The sequence below is a fragment of the Sphaeramia orbicularis genome, chromosome 7 (assembly GCF_902148855.1).
Source record: "Sphaeramia orbicularis chromosome 7, fSphaOr1.1, whole genome shotgun sequence".
NCBI classification, from domain to species: Eukaryota; Metazoa; Chordata; class Actinopteri; order Kurtiformes; family Apogonidae; genus Sphaeramia; species Sphaeramia orbicularis.
In genome coordinates, this window is record NC_043963.1 from 55681909 (window position 1) to 55699184 (window position 17276).

Here is a 17276-nt window from a genome sequence, read left to right on the forward strand (position 1 = left end):
TCTAACTCCTCCGGAACTCTGGACCTCCGCGGATCTGGCTCTTTCTTCGCTCTCCCTCTTCGGTTTTTTCCGCTCCTTTTGTTTTTCTCTTATTTTCCTTTTCGGGTTACTTTACTTTGCTTCTCCCCCCACCCCCCCACACCTACCACCCCTTCTCTGAGCAGACCATGAGGACCCCCAGCCTGCGGTGACTTCTCTCCCACCGACCATCCTCCAGCCCCTCCAGCCGCTGTTGTCTTTTTTCATTTGTCAGTCTTTTTCTTTCTATTTTCGGACGTTCATCTGCCTTTCAACAATGTAGGAGAAGGTGCACGCGCTGTCCTTTCAGCTCGAGGATGCAGCCCCCCCCCCCCCCCAGTCCTGCTTCTGTTCTTCTGTCACCGCCGCTCTGTGCAGTCGGAGGGTAAATAATACTAATCTAAATATGACAGATTTGCGTGAAGGCAAAGTTTGAGGACACCTCCACCTCCACCTACGCTGGTTTTTTCCCGCTCTCACCTGTCCGCCTTGCACGCGCGTCTCCCCCCCTCTCCTCGCGCTCCTCCAGGAAGACCAGCGGCACTTTGAACAATTCACGCGCAACTTTCACGCGACACAACCCTGACAGTTGTTGCGTTCTTTGCATATTTTTATTTTTATTTTTTAAATATTTTTCTTTTTTTCTTTTTTTAGTGGTGGATTTTGTCATGCGAGGATTCTAATGTGTCCAAGGGATATGGCTTAAATAATGTTTGCTGGAGTAAGGTCCGTCACTTGAGTGTTTTTATTTTTATTTTTATTTTTTATTATTATTATTATTATTTTTATTATCAGCCATTATTGTCGACTTTGGAGGAAACCCATCTCAATGGGAGTATACCTGGAGGACTGAGTTGGATTCGACAGTCGAGAGGAGAAAAAAATGTGGATAAAACGGAGTGTTGTGCGCAGGTAAGACCCAAACGGTTTTTTATTTCACGGTTGATTTAGCTGAACACTTTAAACCAGATAATGTGTTTCTGACAGAAGGATAGAAGGATATTATTTGTCCGACAACATGTTTTCTCAGTTTTTCTGTTTTATACCTACGCCACTGCAAGTTGGGAGACTGTGCAGGAACTGGGGTTGGATTGTTTCTGTGAACAGGTCTGTGAAATGCGCCTGAGCTGAACCTGAACTGCGCCAGACCGCTTTTCAGTTATTTCTTTTTAGACATGTCTTACTGTAGTGTTGACAGAGTGGTTCATGGGGATGTGTTTTTGTCATGTTTGAAGGAAGAATAGGATTGAGAATTGCCCGTCCTGTACGCTGGGGGTCGCCAACAGTACGGCGCTTGAAACGCACACAAGACAACAGAGATACACGAGCACGCACGCGACGCACACACTGCGACGGACACGCGCCTGCTTCCAAAAACGCGCGTGTGCGCATTCAAGCCCTCAAGGTTAGATGTTTCGGTTCCGGCATGCACGCGCTCCTCATCTCACTTAAAGGCAAAGTTAATAAGGCAATTAGTAGGCTTTACTGATGAGCCTTGGACTGAATGTGTCAAATGTGACGAGAAAGACCTGATCATTTTTACCCGAAAAGTCTGAATGTATTCCTTCCTGTTAGAGATGAGCAAAAAATGTACTTATTAACCCTGTCATGTATGAAGTATGAAATTATGTAAAAAAAAAAGTATCTAGATTTTTTTTGGATTGAGTTCATTACTCAAAATTAGCCTAAAGTTGAAATGCATTTTTATTTTTATTTTTAAATATTTGTTTATTCATTCATGGTCATCAGATATGACCCATTTGGACGTTCAGAGGCTCTGTAGTTACCGTGGAAACACCATCATCTTCTACAACATTGATTCACCAGTAAAACCCACGCAATGTGATCAATGACAGTGGGTGGACACACTGGGTTTATGTTCAGTTAATGATAGATTTTACTGACAAAGTCACTTTTTCTTCAGTTTTCTCTGTTTCTGATACAATAACCCTCAACTTTACGCTGAGCTATAATGAGCATTTACATCATCAGTGAATTAAATACAGCAAAATACCTGATTGTCACTGAAAAAAATGCTAAATAAAGAAGATAATGTAACAATAAATGGTGATAAATCACTTAAGAGATGTTTCGGTTCCGGCATGCACGCGCTCCTCATCTCACTTAAAGGCAAAGTTAATAAGGCAATTAGTAGGATTTACTGATGAGTCTTAGACTAAATGTGTCAAATGTGACAAGAAAGACCTGATCATTTTTACCTTAAAAGTCTGAATGTATTCCTTCCTGTTAGAGATGAACAAAAAAAAAAAAGTACTTATTAACCCTGACATGCATGAATTATGAAAAAAAAAAAAAAAAAAAAAAATCTAGATTGTTTTGGATTGAGTTCATTAATCAAAATTAGCCTAAAGTTGAAATGCATTTTGATTTTTGTTTTAAAAAATATTTGTTTATTTATTCATGGTCATCAGATATGACCCATTTGGACATTCAGAGGCTCTGTAGTTACCGTGGAAACACCATCATCTTCTACAACACTGATTCACCAGTAAAACCCACGCAATGTGATCAATGACAGTGGATAAAATGTACAGAAATGACTAAAAAAAAGACAAAATAATGAATAACATGAACAAATAATCAAAAAACTGATTAAAATGAAGTCTAAAATAATAAAATAAGCAAAAATGAACAAAAACAGCCAAGGAATTGAATAAAATTACCAAAAATTAATAATAAATCAACAAAGTAGTAAGTTACATGAACAAAATAAGCCAAAAATTTAACAAAATTGGAAAAAAGAGAAAATAAGCAATACAATAAAAAAATAAAAAATAAAAAAAATAGAAACTATGATTCCCCAGTCAAACCCATGGAGTTGGATCAGTGACAGTGGATGGACACACTGAGTTTATGCTCAGGTCATGATATATTTTACTGACAAAGTCACTTTTTCTTCGGTTTTCTCTCTTTCTGATAGAATAACCCTCCACTTTACTCTGAGCTTTAATGGACATTTACATCATCAGTGAATTAAATACAGCAAAATACCTGATTGTCACTGAAAAAAATGCTAAATATAGAAGATAATATGACAATAAATGGTGATAAATCACTTAAGAGATGTTAAATATAGACAAAAATCCATTTGGGAACTGACACTAAAGTAACACTGGGCCTTTATGGGTTAAACTACGTGTCCATAAATGTGGACGTCATACATGAAAGGGTTAACGACTTCATCGTCTAATGTTTGGAAATGGTCGTATTCTAGGAGTAGTTTCAGCTTCCAGTGAGAGAAGATGCTGTAGCTCAACACCAACGCACACACTTCATCTAATTAAACAAAAAGTGGGTTTGATCTTCATTATTATTAGTAAAAAAAATTAAAGCCCTGACCCAAAGCAGCAGAGACCTGTCCGTCTGCTGAATTAAATAAAGTTATGAAGTCAAACAAAAGCTCCATCTCAGTCCAGTCATTTGATCAGAAATGGGTTTAGAGTCAGTGGCACGTTGAGAAAATGAGAGCAGACCTGTCATCGGTAAAGTGTCCTCCTCTCTTTTTCCACCTGCTGGATCTCATTCCCCCACTAGCGTCTAATTCATGTCCATTTGTGAACCATATGCATTTATTATGCATGACACCCACGGTACATCTCAGGGCTGACCTCATGGGGGTAATGGCAGCACACGCCGTAGACGGAGCTGATTTACCAGACAATGGAAATGAATATATTTAGGTTTCTCGAATCTCCTGATGAATTTATTTATTTGGTTTATTTGATAGGGACAAATACAAAAGACATAGACCAACTGTAACACAGCAATCCCATGCATGCATCGGAGTGCTTATAGCAGAAGCTAATTTGCAGCACCGGTCCCTAGATGGGCTTTTATGAGAAGTTAAAATACAGAGAGGAATGGAGAGACAATGAGCTTTTACATACAAAAGAAAATAATCAGGTTAAAGCAAAGAAACAGATAAACATTATACAAGCATTAAACATGAGTACACTGCTGTTTCTGGCACATCCATTTTTGGTCGGAGACGCAGAGAAAACACTTGTCATCTGTAGGAATGTCCTTTGGAACGCTCGCTGACATGATGTGGGATGTTAGAATGAGGGATGCACCGATACCACTTTTTTCCAGACCGAGTACGAGTACTTACATGTGAGTACTTGCCGATACTGAGTACCGATCCTAGTCCTTAATAATCCCATTCCAGTTGTTAGTTCCTTTTGTAAATGTGCTTTATTGTCGTTGTCATTAGTCTGACTGGAACAAAGTGCTGCTACTGACATTTAATGTGTTGGAATCAGTTAATCCACCAGGGGGCGCTGCTCTGAATTAACCATACTGGACAAATACCACGAAGAAGAGGAAAGTTTAATGAGAAGAAGAAGAAGAAAGTCAGTAATAACAAACCTGTAGATGACAGAGGGAACACTAATGTGATACTAATGTTGCAGCGTTTTCTCTGGTAAGGTTTAAAAGTTTAGTTTGAGCAGGAAGAGAAAAGACAAATGAGTGATCAGTTTGGTTTTCACTTCCGCTGGCGGCGGTCCGCACCGCTCCGTACTCCCGCTGGTATTCTCTGTCTGGGTACTCGTCCTCCATCAGCTGGAAAACAGATGGAATGTACGCAGAGGACGGACAGAACGCTGCGTCTGTATCTGTCTGTGTCTGTAATAGGGCTGAAAGATATATCGTTATGGTATCGATATCTAGATATGAACATTCAAGATATTAATATCGAAAAAGCAACGATATAAACGATATAGATTTCTGCAGTAAAAAAACATTTTCTGCAGTAAAATGTTTGATTTGTAATTTATTTATTTGTACTTTATGTTAATGTTGATGACTGGCAGTGAGTTCTTATAAATAAAACTGCACTTTCCACATTCTTTTGTATTATGATGTTTGCATTTTTCTGATAAATGCTTGGTTTTCACCGAACCTGTAGTCATATTGTTCCGTATCGATATCGAGATATCTGGCATGAATATAGAGATATGAAATTTTGTCCATATTGTTCAGCCCTAGTCTGTTACATTACTGTCAGTCAGCGTTACTTTTATCACCGTCATTTATTTGGTTCAATCTCCACACTCTTCACATTCCCCTCACATTATTCCTCCCACTCGTACCTGCTGCACTGAACTGGGAATGTCACACGGACAGAAGTGGGATAGGTGCATTGGTATCGGATATGTTTTACGAGTACGAGTACACACATTGAGTACCGGAGCCGATGCCGATACTTGTATCAGTATCGGTGCATCCCTAGTTAGAATGGTGCGTTTACTGCTGTCATGGATTCAAGCCGCTCCCTAAACTAACCGAACATGTTCACAGATAGAACACCTGTCACACACTAAAGCTTGGATTGTTTATTACACAGGTGTTAAACATGCAGCCTGGGGGTCCAGTCCGGCCCTTGGGATGAATTTGTGAAGTGCAAAAATTACACTGAAGATATGAACGATCCTTTTAGTTCAGGTTCCACAAACAGACCAATTCAATCTGAAGTGGGCAGGACCAGTCAAATACTGTCATAAGAACATAAAAATAATGAGAACTCCAAATGTTTCGCTTTGTAAAGGTAAATATTCTCATGTATTTACAATAAAACAAAGTATAATTTTGCAAAAAATGCGAATAACCTCAAATGTCTTAAGACACAGGTGTCAAACATGCATCCTGGGGGCCAAACCTGGCCCGTAGGATGAATTTGTGAAATACAAAAATTACACTGAAGATATTAATCAGTAGTGTAAAAATCATGTTCTTTCAGGTTCTATACATACACATATAAACCAATTAGATTTCAATTGGGTCAGACCAGAAAAATACTGTCATAATAACCTATAAATAATGACAACTGCAAATTTTATCTTTGTTTTAGTGTAAAAAAAAGTAAAATTACATGGAAATGTTTACATTAACAAACTGTCCTTTTACAAAAAATGCGAATAACCTGAAGAAATATGAACAATGTAAAATGTCTTGAGAAAAGTAAATGCAATTTTATCAATATTATACCTGTTACTAAATGTTTTGGGTATTTATAATTGTAATGTAAGTTATAATGCCCACGTTTAAATGATAAACTGATGAACTGAGGCAGAATATTGTTAAAATTGCACTTGTTTTTTCAGTTCGTTCATGTTATTCACATCTTTTGAAAGGATCGTTTGTAGATGTAAACCTGTTCATAATGTAAATTAACTTTTTTTTTGCTCTAAAACACAGAGAAAAGTTTGGAGTTGACATTATTTATATAATATTCTGTTATTATTTTACTGGTCCGGCCCATTTCAGATCAAATTTAGCTGAATGTGGAACTGAACTAAAATGACTTTGACAGCCCTGGTTTATTATTTTCATTCATTACTAGTGATGGTAATAGGAGCTGAACAGACGATAGAACCAGTTAAGGGAATGTTACTGCATGTGTTTGCGTGTATGTAGTTGTCTGTTCTGTAAGAACTGGGGTTTCAAATGACTAGTTTGTGCTCAGAATGCCCTTCAAGAATAAATCAGCTGCAAGCCAGTGTACCTGTAGGGACAGACCAAAGAACAGACCACCTTCACACACTGGATGGAGTGTGTGGGTGTAAACACACAACAGCAGTGGGTTTACCAAAGCTGCAGATGACCACAGACATGGAAGTACAGTAGAGGAGGCTCTGGTTCTGGCAGCGCTAAAGATTCCAGGTCTTCTTTTTCTTCTTATTATTATTCTAATTATTATTATTAATTAACTTATTATTGTTATTAAAACAGCCCAGATGGACCAGTGCCAGTGAATTGTTTATGTCTAATCATGTAAATTCATTGCGTGCTGTGTTTAGAAATCTGATGTTTAAATTCATGTGTCGCCTGAATCACTCAGAAAATACTGTGATTTTATTACTGACTAATCTTACATGTAGTGTTGTACGTTACACATGTCTGCTCTGGGGCTGTAGCACCATAACCAAAAAAAACATTTTTTTTTTTTTTTTTTTACCTCTGCCAAGGAGGTTCTGTTTTTGCATTGGTTTGTCTGTCTGCCTGTCTGTGTGCAAGATAAGTCAAAAAGTTATGGACAGATTTGGATGAAAATTTCACGAAATGATGATACTGACATAAGGCACAAATGATTAAATTTTGGTGGTGATGGGGGGGGGGGCGCACACTGATCTGCCTTGGTGGAGGTCTGCTTTTCTAGTTTTCTTTATTAACTTCCAATATTTTTCAATGAAACTTCCAAAAAGTAAAGATATTTGAACATACTTTTAGACACCTTAACCACTTTTTACAAGACTTGAAAGAAAATGTGTATATTTGAAGTCCATATCTGTAGCTCCATACCCAGTAGTGGAGCCACAACACATAACACATGTCATGTACCCTGCATCACTTAGAAGATTTGCATTTTTACCTCAGCCAAGGAGCTTATGTTTTTGCCGGTGTTGGTTTGTCTGTCTGTCTGTGTGCAGGATAAGTCAAAAAGTTATGGACAGATTTGGATGAAAATTTCAGGAAATGTTGATACTGACATAAGGAACAAATGATTAAATTTTGGTGGTGATCGGGGGGGGCACTGATCTGCCTTGGCGGAGGTCTGCGCTCTCTGAGTGCTTTTCTAGTTAATTTACTGTAGTTTGCTTTTTTGTACAACGTGCTTAATTTCTGATGCTCAAAAATGTTATTAATGGTAATTGAATGGATGGTAGTTTCTAATACCATTTATGTAGCTAAAATGAGGTAGTAGTTTTTTTCTGCATAACTAATGTTACAGCCACAGACAGGAACTGTGTAAAACTATTATTTATTCGTCTGTCTCCTCATACAACCCTCCTAACTCTTGGCAATGGCAAACAGCTTGTTCATTGACTTGAAAAGTGTGTGTAGGATAGTCCTCCATATGGCACTAAGTACCCAGTCAGTGAAGGCAGCACTCAAATGCAGATGTGAGTGGAAGAAAAAGTCCCTCAATAGAGAATCCGGCATGTTCTGTCAGCAGGAAAGGGTCCGAATAATGGGTTTCAGACAAGATATGGTTCAGTCGGCTTTCATTGACAGAATAATGGGTGAATGTGTAATAGTTCTGATTAAATGACAGGGGTGTTATATAGTATTCATAGACTGTAAATGGACAAAATTACTGGGGGGTACTGAGGGCTGGGCCAGGTTACACAATGTCACGTCATTTTCTATTGTCATAAAATTATTACATCATTACAATAAATGCTCATATTTTGCCTTTAGGGTTCATTTCACTTACATTATCATCTACACTTACAGACTGCTTCTGAGGTTGTAATTTATTATGCATTCTCAAACATTTAGTTATTTATTTATTTTTTAACCATTATAGTAGTTTTAAATATTCTACCTCTAGATGTCTGATGCATTTGTTATGTTTAGACCAGACCAAATCATTTTAAACCACAACTTAGCAACAACAATAAGCGTCTAAACTCGGTAATCAGCGACAACAACCAACAAGAGCATTTTTATTATAATGTTTAAAATGAACAGAAATGGGGAGTCCTAAAGCTGTGGGTGTCATGTGTGATTTTTGTCCATATAGTATATGTATTTACATTCATATACATATATTTCGGCTAAACTTTGCTTAGAGGTCTTATTTGTGTCTTTGTTCATATTAAATCAGTCTCAGTGAATCCAAAGGAACTTTGTGTTGGTAAATGACAGTTGTTCAAATGGACAGGATTTCAGTTCTGTTCAACATGTTGATGCTCATATGAACTATGTTTTCAGGTGAAGAGAAAAATACTAATAAAGATCATTTTGACGTGGTTTGCTTCTAAGGATTTAATAGCTATATCGTTGAAATAAATACAGTATTTTACACATGTTGATGCTCATATGAACTATGTTTTCAGGTGAAGAGAAAAATACTAATAAAGATCATTTTGACGTGGTTTGCTTCTAAGGATTTAATAGCTATATCGTTGAAATAAATACAGTATTTTACACATGTTGATGCTCATATGAACTATGTTTTCAGGTGAAGAGAAAAATACTAATAAAGATCATTTTGACGTGGTTTGCTTCTAAGGATTTAATAGCTATATCGTTGAAATAAATACAGTATTTTACAAAAACCAGTGTATTCAGTGTCATGTCATTTTCAGTTAAATTTAATTTAAGTACTAAGCCTGATCATTTATGGATTAATACAAATAACTTGCAAAACAGTAAACATTTCATCAAATCAAGATGCAACTGTTAAATCGGCTAAAATTTCCTTAGGGGGTCAAATGAGTGTCCATTTTTGTCAAAAAAAAAACAAAAACAAAAAACAGTTGTCCTAAAGTCATAGAAGTGTGTGTAAATAATGCTAATCCATTTGTGCACAGACTACTGATATTCTCTGACAGTGGAAGCTCTATTTTCATAAATATTGGATTTGGAATAGCACGTGGATGTGAAAACTTTTGCTGGTGGACGGACGTGACATTACCCATGATGCTCTGGTCAGTCCCAGTACTTTATTAGGAATAAACTTCTAGACTTCCTATTGCTAATTGTGCTCTTCTTCATAAATGTTGGTATTGTGGATCTAAAACAATCCCAGCTGACACAAAAACACTAAATGTGTCAGTGGACGGATGTGACATGGTTGTTGTGGATCCCATCATACTGATGCTCTGCAGCCATGTCAGCGTTTACACTAATGATCCCTGTGCAAAAACTAGGAGCACTATTATTTATTGGATAGTTTAGCATCAGACTAAAGAGGAAAGAACAATCTAGAATTGTTCTTTGTGTCTAAAAATGCTTCTTATTGTAAAAGTGTTGATGTAAACAGTGCTGTGTGCCATTCTTCATGTATATATTGGTGGAACAGAAGCAGGATGGATCAGCACCATACTCCAGATTGAACCTGTACAAATAAAACATGTGATATGGAGGAGAGAATCTGGGAAGAAAAACTGGGGAATCTGAAAGAAGAGAAGATTTGTTTTTCAGCTCAATTCAGTTCAAATAGAACTTGTCCATTTGTGACATGAAAATATAGCATTAATTGTGCTGAAATGGTTCATTTTTGAGCTGAAAACATAGTTCATATGAGCATCAACATGTTGAACAGAACTGAAATCCTGTCCATTTGAACAACTGTCATTTACCAACACAAAGTTCCTTTGGATTCACTGAGATTGATTTTTTTATGCACAAAAACATAAATAAGACCTCTAAGCAAAGTTTAGCCATTATAATTTTTTTTTTTTTTCTAGTTTTTAGAACGAACAAAATGTGTTTACTCTGTTGGCAGATTATTCAGCTCAATACAAGACAGTTGAGCTATATTCAAGAATAGTAGGGCTATTTTTGCAGTGGAAACATGTTGTTCCTTGACTTGAAAAGTGTATGTAGGATAGTACTCCATATAAATACTCCGAAAAAATATAGATTCATATGCAAATGTAAAGAAAGTAATGCCTCAATAGAGGTTCTCTTACATGTTGTGTTCATGAATGAATTTGATTTGACAGGCACAGCAGTGGCTTTCAGAGCAGATATGGTACACTCATACCACATGAAGGATGAATGTGTGATGGTCCAGACTAAAAACAGACACTAGGGAGAGCATCCCTCTGGAGCTTTAGCCGCCACAGCCTCATGTCTCCTGGGCTTTCTGTGTCCTGGCTCTATCTGTCATGGGTGTCACAGACGTCTTTTTGGTTTCTCCATACACTAAGACATTGGACATACTACCAGGCTTCAGCGTAATGCAACTGCTAAACCTTACTGGCCTCATTTATCTGTTTGTCTCACAAATATGGGAAGCAACAAAGCACAAATACTGTGGACTAAGGATGTAACCATGTGAAAATTTCATATCACGGTTATTGTGACCAAAATTATCACGGTTATCATTATTATCGCGGCATTGTTACCTCCACTAGGAGGTATTGTGATCACTGTGCTTTGTGTGTGTTTGTTTGTTTATTTATCTGTTAGCAAGATAACTCAAAAAGTTATGGACGGATTTTCATGAAATTTTCAGGAAATGTTGATACTGGCACAAGGAAGAAATGGTTAAATTTTGGTGGTGATCGGGGGGGGGGTGGGGGGGGATCTGTCTTGGTGGAGGTCTGTGCTCTCTGAGTGCTTTTTCTTGTTGAAATTGTGCTCAAAATGTTCTAAAACTACTAATACACACTGAAATAATTTAGCCAAGTTGTATTAAAAAAACAGTAACAACAACAAACAAACCAAATAAAATAATTGCTACAATGTCCCTTCTGTTGCAGAAACATTCAAACATTAACCCTCAGTGGTCTGAGCCTATTTTGTCCGTTTTTCAGTCTTTTTGATTTTTAGATACAAGATATTGTTCTAAGCTATGGGTAGATCAAATTGGAGGCTAATCAGAGTCGTTTTGAAATTTTTATGAATTTTGGAAAATGTTTCAATGATGACAGATGGAAAATTGTAGATGTTATGACCTTGAACTTTGGCCTACTTGGCCCAAAATGGAATGGGTTGGTCCCAGGGCCTAGGCCTATCTGTGGGGAAGATTTGGGAAAGATGGGTGGAAGAGTTTTCCACTAAAGTTGCAAACAAACAAACAAACAAACACGCAAGCAAACAAACACACAAACAAAGTGATCACAATACCTCCTGGCAGAGGTAACCAAACACAAAGTGAGATGAAAAGCATAAAAATAAACAAAAAACAAACAAAAAGGAAAGGAAAGAAACAGGTCAAGAGTGATGTAAAAAGCGAAAACAAATCAAAAGGCACAAGAAGACAAAACTTTGTGAAAGACGAGATGACAGTGATGTAATGGACACAATAAAATGAAAGAAGAAGAAAACAACGTCAGATCCAAACAAAGACAGCACAGTAAGAGCAGAGTGGACTGAACTGTTGCCTGTTTGTCTGCGTGCTTTGACTCTCAGGTGACTTGAACAGATCCTTAGTATTCAGCCTGTGTCCCTGTGTGAAAAAACTGTTTTGCATCTGTTTAACGATCTAATTTTAATTAATATTGCAGGCTTAATGAACTGGAGTTCCTGATACAGTTCTGTTCCACGCAGAGGTGTTCTCTCTTGTGTCCTCCCGTTAGATGCCGTACGCCTTAGAGCCGTCCACGGTGCAGGTCTGGTCCCAGACCTCCGAGCTGACTCGACTCAAAGCGTTTGTGCTGCGTGGCGCTGTGGCGTTCCTCTGTGAGGGGCCATCACATACTCACATGTTCCTGTGATTTAGGTGCCATCTTAATAGCCTCAGTGAGGGTTATTAACTGGGCCTCTCTGGAGCGTGATTAACCTAATTTGTAGTGAAATAGGCTGTGTTCCTTCTCTGAGATAATATCCTCTGGAGATGTGGGTGCGTCCATATGTGTGTGTTTGTGTGTGTGTCTGTGTGCACATGTGTGTGTGTGTGTGTGTGCACGTGTGTGTGTGCACATGCATGCCGTAAACACCCTGCACTCAGCAGTCTGTTAAATCCAGAAGGACCAGAACAGGTTGTCGCTGCAAAATGAAACACAACACGATATAGATGCTGGTTCATGTGACCACTGGAAACTCCATGGAGACACAAAGTAGGGATGTAACGATTACCGGTATAACGATAAATGGCGGTAAAATTGCAGACGGTTAGTATTACCGTTTAAATTCTAATTATTATCATAACTGTGTTTGATTACCGCACTTTTAGGGGAAAAAACCATATGTAAAGATCTACTTTATTTGAGTATACTTTTAATTTATTACAATTTTAATTTTCTATACCTAATATTTGGAACCAATATTCACTTTTAAAGTCTTTGAAAAGATTCATTAAACATCTGTGTGTTATTTATGCTATAAAGTATTTACATTTTTCAAAGCGGATTTTATATATTTTTTGTGTGTTTTTTGTCCTTTTATGTTTTTATAGTAGGTTACAGTGAAAAAAATAATAGACAGATGATACAGATGAAGTTGTGCTGAAAAACAGATCCCAAACATGGGTATAGTAAACATTTGTTTCTATAGTATATAAAGGCAAAATCAAAAGGACTGAAAAACAGACAAAATAGGCTCAGACCACTAAGGGTTAATATTTGAATGTTTCTGACACAGAAGGGACATTGGGCCTGTTATTTTATGTGATTTTGTTTTTGTTTTTTTTAAATACAACTTGGTTAAATTATTTCAGTGTGTGTATTAGTACTTTTTGAACATTTTGAGCACAATTTCAACAATACCGTGATAATAATGATAACTGTGATAATTTTGGTCACAATAACCGTGATATGAAATTTTTATATCGTTCCATCCCTAACATGAAAACAGGGAAAGAGACAGACAGACACTAGGGCCAGATCAGGCCAAAGTGACCATCTGTGTCAAAAATTAAAGCTTCACTTATCATTTGTCAAATAGGCTAATTTTTTTAGCTTAAGAACTGTATTTTATGGAACTGTTAACAAAATTTCAGTATCACTTTTAGAAAAAAAGATGTAAAGATATAATCAATATAAAATGAAACCTAAAAACGACTAAAATATGTAAACGCACGATTAACTTTAATAATCATATTTGTTCAGACTCATATATGTAAATGCTCTATTAACTATAATAATATTTGTTCAGACTCAAATATGTAAATGCACTATTAACTATAATAACATTTGTTTAGACTCATATATGTAAATGCACTATTAACTATAATAATAATATTTGTTCAGGCTCAAATATGTAAATGCACTATTAACTTTAATAATAATATTTGTTCTTGTATCAGTGATATTTTCAGTCTGTGAATCTGTTGAATTCACAGACTGAATTCCTATAATAATAATAATAATAATAATAATAATAATAATAATAATAATAATGGTAAATACAGCAGATCTGGTCTTGGACCTGAGGACACAGACATCTGAGGACATATTGTCCACTGCGCTGTGGTTCTTTCTACCTTAGTGGACAAACTCTGGGATCTCTATAGGGCACATGTCTTATATCTTTTTACGTTTGCATGGAAGAACAAAGCTCCCATTTCTTTCCCCTGGTATCTTTTCTCTGAGGTGTTTGGGATCTAACAGTGAGTGCCCCCCAAACCTCAAATGTCCGTATTCAGACATTTCCAGCTCAGTGCGAGCAGCCACACAGCCTGATGAAGTTTAATGACCGGCTCGTCCACTTTGGGCTACGCAAGAAACCGTGTGTTTCTGTTGCACTGAAGCACATCCATCGTACAGAGCGAAGGCACGAACAGCCCACAGCTCATACTTGATTCATGGAGTGAGCTTTGGCCCGATCAATACTGCCTCTACAAAGGATCAGATTTATCCGTCACAGCCGTTCCCACTAACTGGCCCTCTCCGGGTGCAGGGGGGCGGCTCTCAGTGGGCCGCTTTCCACAGAAATACTTCATAAATGAACTACAGAATTGGCCCCCACCATGTTCATTTCACTGCTTGGTAATTGATGTGGATTGAGGCATAGGCTGAAGTAAAACTTGGACTTTCAGTGAGCGGCTAGCTTGATTAGTCCAGTCCTTTTTTTTTGTCCTGTTTGTCTGCCCCATTCCCATGCTCTTTATAGCCCTGCTTATCTATCGGACTATGTGGGTCATGCACACTGTAGTGGAGAACATTGTGCAGTGGGAATAATTAATGAAATGATGCAACACCCTTGGCTGTTGCATCTTCAACTCCTCCATACCACACATGCACTTTTCTTTTTTGTTTGTTTTCTCAATGAATTATGTTCCAACATCACAAACACAACACTTGTTTCAGTGCGGCCATAGCACGAGCTGCCATGCCTCAGCCTAATAGGCACACATATACACTGTGTGTGTGTGTGTGTGTGTATCGCACTCGACCAAAACATTTGGAAGGTTTCATACAATATGCCCCCCCCATCCCATCCCCCACCAGGCCTTTTGCACAGAAGCAATCCATAAATCTCTGGGAGTCTTTGGAGAACCAACTGTGGTATTTATCTCCTTAATACTGGCTATCTACAGAGGAGAGCTGAACTCCTACGCCTCAGAGCCCAACAGAACGACACAGCACCCAGATTCTGCAAACACAAAGTACACATATTTACAAACTGGGCATTTTGACTGATGATGATGAAAAAGTATTTAGAGGTAAAATAGATTACAGTCATTGTGCTTTTGTAGCATGGCTTATTCAGTCACCATCGTATGAGTATGAAGACTCTGGACAAGACTGTAGTACCCGCAGCTTTTAATGCCTTTAAACAGATGAGGGGAGGCGTGCATTAGTGACACAACTCTGATATGGCTCCCAGCATGCAGGCTAGGGCTGGGTAAAAAAATCGATTTAATCGATTTTGGATCGATTTCTTTTTAATATTGCGTAATCGATTAATGGTGGATGAGACTGATTTTTCAGAGTAAATGACCTGGAAACCGCCGAGGTGGAGGCACGGCTGGTTCCGTCTCGCGAGCCCCTCGTGGAGTCTTGGTCATGCTCACCACAGTTCTGGCGCGGGAGGAACGTGGAAGAAGGGTGGGAAAACCCCTCTGTGGGAGGTCCTCCCAGCCTCAAACTCAAGTGTGGAGGAACTGGCCGGTGGAGGCGGGTCGCAGAAGCCAGTCGTTCTAGAAATATTAACTTGGATCACCTGTGGCTGAGGGCGGAGTTAGAGGAATAGTAAAGCGGAAATCACGAAGCTCCGCCCACCCTCCCCCTCCAGTGAGTTTCTTGTACCAAGGGCCCAACATGAGTCTGTTTCAGGGGGTCAAACTGGTGTCAGTGCCCCAGGGTGACAGTAATGAGCCTTCAGGCTGGAAGCAGCAGGTATAAAACAGAATAAAGATGAGACAGAAGTCCGATCTGAGCCACTGGACAAACATGGACGTGTTTGTGTTCATAATTTCAGAGCAGATTCATCTGTTTACTGATGAAATGTCAGATTTATTTCCTTTTTAATATCAGTATTGATTCTGTGTTGCATGGCTGCAGTAGTCAAATAAGTTACAACTCAAAATTGTACTTTGGTATCACTAAATGAACCCGAATCAATCAATTAATACTGAATCAATTCAGAACCTTATGAATCGAAATCAAATCGATTAAGGAAATTGTCCATGATACCCAGCCCTAATGCAGGCTGCTCAGCTCCAACTGAGGAGGTACATGGTTATAAAAGGCTTGTTGTATTACAATAATATATGTATTAGTGTACTGTTAATAAAAGGTATGTATAATAATCATGTACAAATGTATAATTAATATATAACAACTACTACTACAATATAACTTTATATGATTTAACATTTATCCAAAAATAAAATAAAACACGTACAAAACAATGCTAGTACACTTAATTTTCAAGCAAACAAAATGACATAATAATAAAACCAGCATTAAAAGTGCAGTACTATTTTATATATGATTTCATAAACAAAAGAAAAGAACGTGCAGACAAACCTTTAAACCAGTGTTTTTCAACCGTGGGGTCGGGACCCCACGTGGGGTCTCCTGGAATTCAAATGGGGCTGCCTGAAATTTCTAGTAATTGATAAAATAATAAAAAAAATTTACTAATAAAATATATGGTGAGTTGAGAGAGACAATCACAATATATAAAAGACAAACTGTGGTTGTGAAACTGCAGCACTGTGGTTCTGTTTCTGTGTCACATGTTCACTGTGGTCAGTTTCAGATGCTGCAGCTCTTTCATAATTCATAGTTTCAGTTCTTGTTTGTTCAGTATTAATTGTCCTCCTTGTAAATCCCAGCTGGACTGACTGGACAGATCCTGACCCTTTGTGCAGTAATCTACACCTGGATTTACTGCCTCTGTCCACAATAATAGACATTATATAGACTAAATGTCCTTTAAAACTAATGTTTATTTGCAACATAGTATAGCAAACTATTACATGATCAAAAACAAATTCATTTTACCAAAAAAAAAAAAAAAAGTCTCAGTTTTGAATGTCTGGGGTTGCCAGAGATGTGTGATGTTAAAATGGGGTCAGGAGCCAAAAATGGTTAGGAACCAGTGGTTTAAACAGATCAGCGGAGGCATGGATTAGTGACACAACTCTGATACGGCTCCCTATATGAGCAAAATGGGGGGAAACAGAAACAAAAACAATCCTTAATACAATTACATTACCATATTTGTACTTGTTATAAGTTTATTTTCGTATTTTTAACTCTCATTTAGAGCTTGCTTAACTGTAAAAACCACTAGCTTAGCTTATAGGGCGATCAAGTTGAACCGTGACTCACCAGCATGCAGGCTGCTGAGCTCCAACTGAGGAGAGAGAGAGAGAAAGAGAGAGC

The 17276-nt window shown here is 37.9% G+C and overlaps 1 protein-coding gene across 1 annotated transcript in view; it reads left to right on the forward strand.

The window, feature by feature from the left end:
- The first annotated feature begins 476 nt into the window (after window positions 1-476).
- ajap1 (adherens junctions associated protein 1) overlaps window positions 477-17276 on the forward strand; it is a 160317-nt gene continuing 143517 nt past the window's right edge. The window contains exons 1-2 of the mRNA XM_030139984.1: window positions 477-760; window positions 801-930. Of these exons, the coding sequence (XP_029995844.1) occupies window positions 902-930 (29 nt within the window). The 5' untranslated portion in view covers window positions 477-760; window positions 801-901. The remainder of the gene's footprint in view (window positions 761-800; window positions 931-17276) is intronic.